This window comes from Frankliniella occidentalis, unplaced genomic scaffold, assembly GCF_000697945.3.
Source record: "Frankliniella occidentalis isolate FOCC.00 unplaced genomic scaffold, Focc_3.1 Scaffold2, whole genome shotgun sequence".
NCBI classification, from domain to species: domain Eukaryota; kingdom Metazoa; phylum Arthropoda; class Insecta; order Thysanoptera; family Thripidae; genus Frankliniella; species Frankliniella occidentalis.
This window is the reverse complement of record NW_026267132.1, coordinates 2,882,075-2,894,159: the sequence shown is the minus strand read 5'-3', so window position 1 is coordinate 2,894,159 and position 12,085 is coordinate 2,882,075. Positions and strand designations below refer to the sequence as shown.

The window sequence follows — 12,085 nt, the reverse complement described above, 5'->3', positions numbered from 1 at the left end:
GTCTCCCTCCACCCCCTCCACGTTACAGCAAGTGCCCTGCCAATCAGGCTGCCACATAATTCCCCCTTTTCCCAGCGTATTAAACATTCAGTCTGGAAAGTGAAGAATAGTTTGAACAAAGCAATAACCGTCCGTAATTTAAACCGGATTGTTTTGTTTTGCGAGTTTCTTTTCCAGAAGACCTGCAAAAGAAAATACAGGGCGCGTTTGCGAGAATTTTCACCCTTTAGCGTTGGCCATCAAAGGACTTCTGCTGCTATGAGAAATCGCTTGCAACGCTAGGAGCGCATGCGCTTGCTTGGACGTGTCGAGCCGCGCCCGCCGCGCCCCCAACGGGGGGGATTTATAACTGCGTCCGAACGAGGGAGCACCTGCACCTCGGTCCTTTTCCCGCCCCCGCGGTCCAATGAGGTCCAATGGGATCCTTCGCACGTGACCGTCGGTCGAAAAGCGGGTGGTGGGGGGCTGCACGGGGGGCGGGGGCGAGGAGCAGGGGAGGCGCGGCGGCCTCTCGACAAGTTTGAACCTGTCGACCGCAGTACCGCAGTGCAGGGAGAAACACGGGATGAGCTGGTGGTGTTCGCCGTATTTGCTCTCGGCACATGCTCAGTGTACGGGTATTTTCATGGTTTTTAACCGACTGAACCGATTCTTGTTCGAAGTTGTGTTTACAACTTGAAATCAGGTATGAGTCACGTATGTTACACTGTGACAGGTGACAGTTCTTGTGTGCTCGTCGCTGCAAACGGGGGTGCACACCGAAACGTCGTCAAGACGTTGTGCAATAGAACAACGTTTTAACGTCGTTTTCAGGTTTTCCTTTAATATCATCGCTGGGATTCACACATTTAATTGGGTTAAACGAGAAATTCTATATTTCCCTGGTAGCGGTCGGCCAGAGAGAAATCAGCCGGCTCACATGGACCATCGATGACTCAGATCCCAGATGATGCAATCCATCTATCCTAATACTATGTGAACAGGATTTGCAAAGTTAGTTGACCCCTAGTGTCCGACCATCGTTGGGGTGAAGGGTTTTCCATTGAAAATACTTAATTCTTAATTTGTCTAAATTATCAGCTGATGTTTAATTGAAAACAGTGTCCCGGTCATACACAACTTGGCACCTGTCAAGATAGCATCAGCTGGTCCTTGCTTCAGTCACTCAAAATTCTGCTCTTGTTATTTAGGTGAAGTATTATTAGTCCACATGAATTAAATATTAGAAAACGTCTTATATTTGCTAACAATCAGACAATTTGTTTAATTGAGCTTTCGTCAAAGTTATTGTAATGTCAATAAATTTTCCCTTTTTTGGCCAGTCTGGGGTGACTCATACAGATGATTGCATCATTACGTGACCATTTTTTTTTTTTCACTTGCTTCTGATGTGTTTAGTGTTTAGTGAAATAAGTAAAGAAACTAAAGATACCAAATTGATAAAAAATTATTAATGATCAAATAGAATCTCAGTATTTGTTATCTAATTAAGATGTTGTAAAATATATTTTCTATTCATTACAGGATGGCTAGTATTTTGCCGGTGGTAGGGGTGTTGTTAGTGCTGGGAGTGTCTAGTGGAGTGACCCAGCTCTGTGAAGACGACACAGATTGTAAACATGGATTGTATTGTTTTTCGGCAACACACAACTGTGTGCAGTGTGTTGAATGTAGTGAGTACCGAAGACACAATACAAGAAAGTGTGTGAAGGAACCGCTTCAGTGTGGCGAATGCCTAGATGGGTGAGCTATTGTTTTTTTCTTTGTCTAACTCCACTTAGGGTCATTTTAACTGCTCTATTTGGTTTTGAAAATAATACTGTTATACTGTATCAACTTTTCTAAGTAAGATTTTTATTTTATTTTAGCTATGAATTAGAGATCCTCTCTGACGGCGTCAGAGATGTATGTGTGCCAACTCCAGGGCAACCATCCTCAGCACACATGACGACAGCTCAGAAGTCATTGGAGATGTCTTCTTGGCTCCTCTATGGAGCTATTTGTACAATCGGCGTTTCTTTTGCTGCTTGTGCTTTTTTTGCAGTTTTTAAATTGAAAAACGTCTTACTTTTGAAGCATCGAACACGCTTCTTCCCAGAACTTGGTAAGTCAAAAAAGTTTTCATTGTCTCAGCTCTATTGTGGTTGCTTGTGTTCAATTTTTAAGCACTTTTACCTATTTCTCTAGTAGTACCAAGTGCATAAAATGAGCTTGTTTCATGCGCTTACTAATGTGCACTATTTATTATTGGTGCATTTAAGGCATGTAATTAATGTGCGTTTGGTGCACATTGATTATTCATGGTGCATTTGGCACTACTAGGGCTGCTGCTCTCAGTTTCTGGAAAAATGTTTTTATAACCTAATGTAAGTGTTTCAGTTCTTAACACAGAGCTAAAACATTTAAATGTGACATTTTTTTCATAGGATTTGCTAAAAGTTGCTCAGTTGGATGAACAAGGGACTCATTTCCAGAGCAATCAACATATTCCTCTCCCTCCAATACTTCTTGATATGTGTTAGAGAAGCAGTTATTCTTCTGCTCTTATTCAAAATTATTTTAGAATGTTGCAGTGCTTTGGATAGTTTTTAACTCTTACCTAGCCAATAACTGAAAGGTTTTGAATTGGACATTTCATTTCTGTCTAATCATGGCTGTATACTATCCGTAGCACGTCCAGCATTCTATTGCAATCTTTTATTTCTCATCTAATCTTTTAAAATGCTCCTCAGATTTCAGTTTACTTTTAACACTACTTTAATTTTCTACAATTAAAACTACTCAATAGAAGTAATAAGGTTAAAAACATGGGAGGGAGAGGTCTTGAAAGACTTCCGAAGTGTGGCCGACACTCTGCAACGATGGCATGGATCCTGGAACAAGTTCCGAGCCGGAGCAGAGGCGCAGAATGTAATGCTGGCCTTGGCAGCTACATTTTTAACATGGTTGGTGATGTTCACTTTAGAATATGTGTTTTTCTACCTTGAAAATTAGCCAGGAGGCCAATTGCTTTCACATTTAGTGCTATTTGCCAACAAGAAGCAAGCCTGTGCTGATCATTTGTTTAGTATATCTCAGCTTTGTTACTGGAGCCTGAGATTAAAAAGGCAAGGCTTTGTTGGTGTGGTGATTATACACAGTGAAAACTGCTGGCATTGGCTGATGTTCTTGCTTTTTCATATATGACATAGCCACATTGGATTTACTTTGGAATATGTATGTTTTTAATATTCACTTAAAATATTGTGGTTGTGTAAATGAGGCCTGATCTTGGCCTCTCCTAGAGATCATATAGTTACACAGTACAGTACATATATTTCTTATCATTTGCAAGTTGCCTTTGAATTTCTTTAGTTTTGTTAGAATTTCTCCAGTGGTGTACATAGATCATAGAAAGTGTTTTATGTGTACATGCTAAACTTAATTGTGTTGGTTTTGTACATATTAATCGGGGCTTTCCAAATAAGTAGTTTGACTCCTACTCACTTCCTAATCCTTCTTATATTTTTATCCTTGCTGCAGATTTGTTTCAATACTGGAATGCTGTACATCCCATTTTTTGAAAAAAGAAAAAAAAATGAAAAAAAGTGGATGAGGCGTTAGAAAGAGAATTTGGTAGTTTTTGACATCTACTACTAGCATAGTGATTTCGCTTTTCTTGACCTAAACTATCTTTCATAAATGAAATTTTTCAGCTATATTACCAATTGAACTATTTTTCTATACGTATATAAATTATATATAATATACTTAAACAATTTCATAGGTGAACAAAATTAACTTTGTTGTGCCATAATAGTTTTAAATCTCCCATAACATTAATATTTTGTTGAATATGCTTTTGATCTTTTTTATAATTGCACCATAGTGAAAACATAGTGGAAGGTGTTGGGCATTACTGCACTTAAACACGTCTATTGTTATTTCATGAGAATCCTTTAAGTGGAAGCTCTCACTATTTTAGGTGCACATCAACATTTACCATGTTAATGCCTGTGAGGCATTAGAGCACATCACTTGAAGTTTTAACCTTGGCCGACGCATGTGGAATGGTTGCATGTATGGGAGCGCAGGAAATTACTTTTTCAGATTTGTTGATATCCCACTGTCTCTGATTTCAGAGTCCACGTCCACATCATCTAGTGCATTATATGCACCATCTGCACCAGCTCCACCACCTACAAATACACTCACAGGTGAGTAATGAAACTATTGTTTCACTCCATTTCATAAATTATTGTCCATAACACATGTTTTAATTTAACTGTGCTTTTGTTACAGCTGTGCCTAAATTTTTCTTTGAGGAAGAAAAAATGATCCCAAAAAATGAAATGATCTCGGGCTATGTACAAGAAAATAAGTGTAATGATAACCTGCAAATGGCGGGCAAATTTATTAGCCCATCATGGGTCCGGTAAGTTGTTTTAGATATCCACTAAACGCTAGAACAGTTTCATAACTGTTCAAATTATGTTTTCATGACCTTTCTCTTTTTCCCTCTTGCAGTAATTCTCCTGATGACCATCCTGATGATCTTGTTCTCAATAATGGAGGTAAGAATTTTTGGATACGTACTTTATATGTGCTCGTTTGAAAAATTAAAATATTCATCCTTATCTAGGCTCAAGTTACAAATCTAGCAACCCAGTTAACATTGGTCTTATTTTAATTTTAGGTGGTGAAGATGATGTTGATGGGCCCATTGTTCCTAATCAACCAGCCCAAGATTTCCTTATTGATGAGGAAACACTACCCTCTGAGTGGACACCAGGACCGTAAGTATTAAATCACAAGGGTGTATGTACTCGAAAAGGAAGTTATGTAATGTTAACAACTGACACTGGAGGATAATGTCTTTGGAAATTATAAGACAGAATTCATTTTCTTAACATTTACCTGCAAATCATTACCTGGGGCACATTGAGCCCCAGCAAACACAAAAAACTTGCCATGTACTCATTTTTAGTCATTTTCAGTGTATGATAATCAAAGTGAGTTCCGCCTAGGCAGAAAAAGACTAACTCTGACTGTCGAAAAAATGACCAAAAGAGTTTCATGTTTATCGGGGTAATGGGTCAATTTGGTCCAACATTTTGCAAATATGTGACTAAAGTTCTTATCTGCTTATCTAATCAAGTTTCGTTTTTTTTTTTGTTGTTGTTGTTGCAGGGACCCTGGTCCATCTACTTCGACATCAGTGCCACTGATTACCAGTTTCAGTGGCATTCTGTCACTGAATGAAGCCACTGGTTCTAGTGCGGGGTCAGAACAAAGCTCATCAGAATCAGCTAACCACAATGCCAGTAGTAATGTGAACCAAATCAACGTAACAAATAATATTACTGTTATTAATAGTGGGAACTCCAGTGTTGCGGGAGTGTACAATAATTTTACAAAAACTTAGAATGTTTTTTTGTTTGTATACTTTGAGGGTTCTGAGTATACTCCACTCAAGTTTGCAACCAGATGATGTGTTCATGAGACACAAGACTTTAAAACTCTTCCGCTAATTTATATGGTTTTAATCTAATTAATGTAACCTATGATGCACTCTTCCATCTACTCTCACAAAAATTTTGAATGAGCTTTTAGTTTTTTTTCAATTCCGGATTGTAAACTTTTCACTAACTCATGTGAATTGTATAATAGAATGATATGCTTTGAGGCTCACTTTGATGTCCATTTGATTTTGTTGATTTAAATGAAGTAAGAATAGAATCAAAATAATCCTGTATATTTATTGTATTTTATGTGCAGTGAAGTTTAAACTTCAAACATAAATGTCAAATTGTTTCTGATTGAAAATTTATTGCTAAACCATTCCTGTCAAAGTTTCAAGGTTTTGATTATCAGGTTTAGTTAGCTCAGGCTACAAATGATATTGAATCTTACCCGTTTACTTGTTTTGAATACTGTTTAGCAATCATAGGCGATTTCATCAAATGTCACTTTGCTTAACCAAATGTTTTGATTATCCGGTTGAGTTAGCTTGGGATACAAATGACATTGAATTTTAACCGTTTGCTTGGTTTAAATATTGATTAGCAACTGCTGATCTCTATCAGATGTCACTTTGCTCAACAGACTATTGTCTTTGTACTATGTTATTGCAAGAGTGAGACTCTTTCACTTTCTGTGAAATTACCTCATACTAATTTGCTGAGATCTCTTTGAGTGAGAGAATCTCACTCTAACTGGCAACAGCATTAATGTAGTGTACTACGTTTCTCCTCTAGTTTACAATTGTACTTCAATTGTAAAGCAAATGTATGGATATGTAAATAATCTCTTTCTGTGAGACATTTCTCTCCCTTTTTTCACTTTTTGTACATTGTGATATGTTAAATTGTAGTGATGTAGTATTTATGGATTCATTCTATCAATAATTGAATCAAGGTCTGTGATTTTTGTTGTTAAATATGCAATATAGTTTCATTGTTTTTTCTATCTATAGTTTTCTTCTCTTATCATCCTTGACCCTCCTACACTGCATTCTCCACTTGAATCAGCATAAAAACAAAAATCGCATTTTATCAATGGTTTAACATTGTTGATTAGGAGCCCTTGTGTTGAGAACCTTGGCGTTACTACAAAGAAATCTATATCGACACAAGCTGATTTAATGCACCACAACTCAGCAAAAAATACACCACTTTACAACTGCCATACAATAGAAGTAATAGGTAACATTAAGTAATAAGTACATAATTATATTAGTGTAAGCATTTCTTTGAAACACTGAGCGCCACACAGCGGCACATCCCCTAACAGTATACAGAATACAATGATAGCGATAGAATACTAGAGTTTTGAACAGCCGGGCCCTCCGAGTAGGGTCGGTTGGCCACGTCCGGTCACATCATTCGGACCCAAACCAGCTCTGTCCCACGCCGAGTCGAGTCCAGGCCAGAGTGCCAGGACACAAGGTGCCTCGCGGCCTGCCCATCATGGGGCCGGCCAGGCCCAAGCCCGTCCCATCCGACGAGGATGACAATGAAGTGTATTGTCAGGTCACAAAGCATGCCGGCCTGTCCCACCTGGGGCCCAGTGCTCTTGAGGGGACCCCAGAGGGGCCGGGAGCATAGAACACAAACTAAAACATCGTCCACAAATAGTGAGAAACATGACGAGAAGACGAAATACACAATTAAACGGGACCATCGAAACGGTACGCTTGTCATCGGACAACGCAAAATAAAAAATAAAATAAATGTTCTCTTGGCGCGTGAGTACGCGAGGGAACATGATAGGACCGTCCCACGTATAGGTCGCGCGCTGTGGTGGTACGTAACGTTGAGTACCCCATGAAGTGCTTTGGGAGGCAGGTGAGAGACGACCTGATCTCCCAGGGGCCGCCGAGCGCACTGTCGTTAACTTTTGTCACTGGTCAAAATCCCAACCATCTGTTTTTTTGAACATTAGGCACAAGAGCAAACGAGATTTGTGTTCCTAGCCATAGTGCCTTTAAAATAATCAAACAAACGAAAAAGACGATAAAGTAACAGTGCGTTCAGGTGCAAGTTGGGTTTGACCACACTCCATAATATATTTTACGGAACAGTATTAAAGTTGGCCGAAAGGGCCGCAACAAATAAACCGCCATATGCAGATGCCAAGTCAAAATCGTGTAATACGGGGGGCTGGGGGGTTGGGGGTGGAAGCGCTTTGTGTGGGCTTGAAGCCGTCTACCTCTGAAAATAGAGGGACAAATTTAAGTTTAATTTTCCGAAAACGAGTCCGAAAAGGAAGGCCACTTTTTTCATCAAACCCCGCAGCGCGCAGCTCACGGCTCTGTGCAGCCATTCACAGAGACCGAAACGGGGGACCTTCGTCCAGGGGCGTGCCATAGATATGCGTGTCATGGGCGAGCCGTCTATGGCAGGTGGCAGGGATGGGATCCTCCAACCTGCGCACCACGTTTTTATTTTCCTCGCAGTGGACCACCGCCGGACAGCCAAGGAACAAATCTACGATAAAAGCCCGTGTACAACTCTAAAGTTTACCAAATGACTGAAAAATGCGTCATTGCACTACCTCCAAGCAATTATGGCCATTTAGAGGAACGTTCGAATAATGTTACTACCGATTAACGGTCATACACGGGCAGCCCCTCAATTTTAAGACAATTTATGTCAATTATCCAAAAATTACTAAATGTTACGCACTTCCATCCTTTATCATGCACCAGAAAAAAAAAATCTCGAAGTAACTCGTTGTCTTTTTACTGCAAGACCCGCACCCCTGGCATATCGTACGTTTCCCCTTTCTCTATCTCGCAAATGTGCCTCCTACGATCTTGAAATTTTCCCCCAAAGAGTTTTCCTAAGAAAGGAAAATGCCAGCGGAACGCTGTTGCGCTTCGCTATCGGGTCTGGCGGTGCATAGCGCCTGTGGATGGAAGGGTAGGCCAGCCCGCGCGCCACAGAATTGTTGCGGGACCGTCTACCCAGCAGGCGCTACCTACAATCCTGTCTGGTCCACTCCGGCCATCATCCTTCTTCCACTCATTTGCACACATTCAGCACTCTCACCTTTCATCAATCCTCCAACTTATCTCTCATTCACTCATCCAATCGTCCATTTATCGAACAGTCATCCATGTGCACCCCCTCCCCTCCCCCGCGGTCATCTTGGTTCATTACTCGCCCTTCACGCTAGCTCCCTTTATTTACTTATCCACTAATCCCATCCTTCACCCGCTTCTCCGTCCACTCAATACCCACGCACTCATTACGCTCCCATCCATCCATCCATCCATCCATCCATCCATCCATCCATCCATCCATCCATCCATCCATCGATGCACCCATGCACCCATCCATGCATCCAATCAATCAATCAATCAATCAATCAATCAATCAATCAATCAATCAATCAATCAATCAATCAATCAATCAATCAATCAATCCCTCAAACCATTGTTATTGTCAAGAATGCCAGGATTATACCAAATTCATTGAATTTAAGTCAAGGATAAGAGGACACATGCACTAATAATTTAACTGTAATGGTCGATTGAAAATTTCACTGGGTATCCGAGCCCAAAACATGTTTCTTCTGATATGCAGATTAGGGGAATCGGCGAGGTCCAGTGTGAACAAAAGACCAATCGAGCAAAGTTTTGTTATGTCCGGCGTTTTTTGTTGTTTTTTGCCGGGAGCCTGCCTTATCAAGAATTTAAGCAAGGGATAGGAATTCTACAGGAAAGATATGTTTTGGTACTTGGTTGCTGCAAGTTTGACTGCTCTCCTTAGATATGTCGTCATTACTATAAATATGGACACTGCTGATATGAAGTTAGATTGAATCAGAACGGGGTGTCAACTCCCATTATATTTTTAGAAGATCGTTTTAACACGAGAATGTTGGAACAACGCATTTAGAAACCACTCCAATCCCGTCCGTATTTCTGCACGTACCGCTAAAGGAATTGGCAGTTCAAACGCAGATCTTACCGAAAGAAAATTACTCCCAGCTTGGACCCTGAACATAACCCATTATTACTTTTACATTTTTTGGTCTCTTGGAAATAGACAGCTTTTCCACAATTCACAAATATTATTTACAGGAGAAAATAAATTGTCCTGTAATTTAAAAAGATTTTTCAAGGAAAACACCTTACTGGCTCTATGCAACACCTTGCTCGACGCACAACCTTATCTATGTGATTGTCAAAAAGTGGAAAGTCAGTGGTCTAATGCTGCCCTCAACGTAATAACGACTTTATCAAACAAATTTACTCTTTGTTGAGTTTAGATGAATTATTCAGCTTTTACTTTTCTCTCTAGCGGCCACAATTTTAGTTTTTGGTGCAGCCCAATCAAAAGTAACTCCATAATTTTCATAGAACGTGGGTCATCAAGGAGGGAAGTGGTGTACCCCATCTCGCTCTTAGGTGGTTCGCACGCCACGCGGTGCTCGGCTCGGCAACGCTTCGAAACAACGAAAAGGAATTGAAACTTCCCGCGCGGCCCCTGGCTCTATCCTTCCCTCCCAGTCGCACGGCCACTGGTCCGGTGGCGGCGCTCTACTCCTCTTCCTCCTCGTTTTGGTAGGTGACGTACCGCACGGACGACTTCTCGCCCAGGATCAGGGACTGCCGACAGACAAATCAATTAAAAACGTCGCTATGGCTTCCTGCAAAAGGTTACTTAAGTAAGAGTGAATTCACTCAAAAAACTCAAAGAAAAATAAGATCAGAAAAAATAAAGGAAATAAAGATAAATAGAAATAAGAACAAATAAAATAATTAGGGAAAAAATCCGAAACATCAAGGAACAGGAAAATCGGTGTAAGCTTGAATTTATATTGAAGTGCCCCAGAAATTTTGAACAGAGTGTGATGGACGTTTACCTTGTTCTCCTCCTTGGTCGGCGGGTTCTTGAGACTGTAGAGCAGGGGCGCGTAGCACAGGCTGAGGATGGCGATGCCGAACAACATCCACTCGAAGCCGATGGTGTTGACTAGGGTGCCGCTGAGTGCGGGGCCTGGTGTGGCGGGAACGTGCAGAGTGTGGTCAACCGAAAACAGAAATGCGTCTGCCGCGCAAGCTGTGAAAGCCGCATCGGTCGCTCGTCCCGACGGACTCACCGATGGCAAAGCCCAGGCAGAACGCCACGTCCCCGATGGCGTACACGGAGCCGTACACGGCCGAGTGGCGGATGTCGACGAGGTAGCCGAGCTCGGGCATCATGGAGCTGTCCACCATGCCGATGGCGAAGCCCAGGCCGGCGTTGGGCACGATCAGGTGGTTGATGCTGCGGGCCAGCGGGATCTGGACCGAGAATGAACGGGCGTCACCAAACGGGCGGGAGGGAGAGAGCGAGGCCGGGGGGAGGGGGCTGGGAATATGTTGGGCATGATCGGGCCCAGATCCGGACCGGTATACTTACACACATGAGGCAGATGCCGATGATGACGAGGCCGATGAGCGCGGCCAGCCAGCGGCCCATGCGGTGGCCCAGCGGCCCGAAGAGGTTGGTGCCGATCAGGTAGGAGATGGAGGCGGGCAGGAAGGTGACGCCCTGCTGCCAGCGCTCCGCGTCCATCGTGTCCATCATCCAGATGGGCAGCGAGGGCTCCAGCATGGCGATGCCCGTGTTGGCGAACGTGATGGCACCTGCGGGTGCACAGACAAAATAGCCGGTGGTAACCGCCGCCCGGGGCTCCGAAAGCAATAGACAGACACACACACACAAGTTCGCGCACCTGCGGCCACGAGGATGTAGGGGTCGCTGACGAGGGCCTTGAGGGATGGTGGTTCCGTCTCGGGCTTGACAACACCAGGCCGTAGTAGGAGCAGCTGTAGGACTGGAAACCAAAGGAAGAGGGTTTACTCCTCAACTAAAGCTCATCATGAAGAAGAAGAAGAGGAAGAAGAAGAAGAGAAGAAGAAGAAGAAGAAGAAGAAGAAGAAGAAGAGGAAGAAGAAGAAGATGAGGAAGACTCACCTCCGTCGCCGAGGGCCAGGGCGGAGAGAACGAGGAACGGCGCCGACTTGCCGACGAACTCGAACATGAAGCCGCCGAAGGGCGGTCCGATGAGCACCCCCAGCGCCAGCCCGCCTAGCGCGATGCCCATGGCGTTGCCGCGCTCCTTGTCGTCCGGGTAGCGCTCTGCCAGCATGCCCATTCCTGGATCGGGCGGAGGTGACAACGTGTTTTAACGCCTTACATTCCGGCGAGAGACGTCAAACGGCAACCCTGCTGTTGCCTGTTCTACCAAGGGATTGCAGAGTCCGAAAATTTTCCAGAAATATTGGAAACTATTCTATACGATAAAATTTGAAAAAAATAGAATCATTTCCAGACAGAATTATAAAACTTTTCCGGAAAAAAATCAGACATTTAAAGTCTTGAAGAAATGGACAAAGATGATACACCGCGCACTGCGATACTCCGCGGCGTTTCTCACCAGCTCCCTCGAGTGCAGTCATCGCAACAAGTCTGCGCGCCGCGTCCTGCTCAACAAGTGCGTGGGCGTGGCGCGAGGGCCGCCTATATAGTTGTTAGTATTCTGCCCGCGCGGCTGCCTCTGCCACCGCGGCTGCCGTTGCGGAAAGATCAACGTGTGGCGTGCACGTTTA

At 43.0% G+C, this 12,085-nt stretch overlaps 2 protein-coding genes across 2 annotated transcripts in view; one reads left to right on the top strand and one right to left on the bottom strand.

The window, feature by feature from the left end:
- Nucleotides 1–503: 503 nt before the first annotated feature.
- On the top strand, nt 504–6,447 carry LOC113216147 (uncharacterized). Its single transcript, XM_052263790.1, has 8 exons — nt 504–611; nt 1,525–1,743; nt 1,869–2,104; nt 4,122–4,196; nt 4,282–4,414; nt 4,507–4,553; nt 4,676–4,775; nt 5,170–6,447. The coding sequence occupies exons 2-8, from the start codon at nt 1,526–1,528 to the stop codon at nt 5,402–5,404; spliced, it is 1,044 nt and encodes a 347-aa protein (XP_052119750.1). The 5' UTR covers nt 504–611; nt 1,525; the 3' UTR covers nt 5,405–6,447.
- Nucleotides 6,448–6,604: 157 nt separating this feature from the next.
- Nucleotides 6,605–12,085, bottom strand: part of LOC113204400 (synaptic vesicular amine transporter) — a 59,469-nt gene continuing 53,988 nt past the window's right edge. The window contains exons 7-12 of the mRNA XM_026419583.2: nt 11,451–11,633; nt 11,209–11,310; nt 10,893–11,119; nt 10,591–10,774; nt 10,354–10,487; nt 6,605–10,096 (exon numbers count right to left, since the gene is read on the bottom strand). Coding sequence (XP_026275368.1) covers nt 10,028–10,096; nt 10,354–10,487; nt 10,591–10,774; nt 10,893–11,119; nt 11,209–11,310; nt 11,451–11,633 — 899 coding nt within the window. The 3' untranslated portion in view covers nt 6,605–10,027. The remainder of the gene's footprint in view (nt 10,097–10,353; nt 10,488–10,590; nt 10,775–10,892; nt 11,120–11,208; nt 11,311–11,450; nt 11,634–12,085) is intronic.

Bases quoted from the DNA above. Each gene is read 5' to 3' on its own strand.
- LOC113216147 (XM_052263790.1), top strand. From the start codon at position 1,526: ATGGCTAGTATTTTGCCGGTGGTAGGGGTGTTGTTAGTGCTGGGAGTG. The intron at 4,415-4,506 runs GTAAGTTGTTTT...TCCCTCTTGCAG, and splicing joins ATTAGCCCATCATGGGTCCG to TAATTCTCCTGATGACCATC. The intron at 4,776-5,169 runs GTAAGTATTAAA...TTGTTGTTGCAG, and splicing joins TCTGAGTGGACACCAGGACC to GGACCCTGGTCCATCTACTT.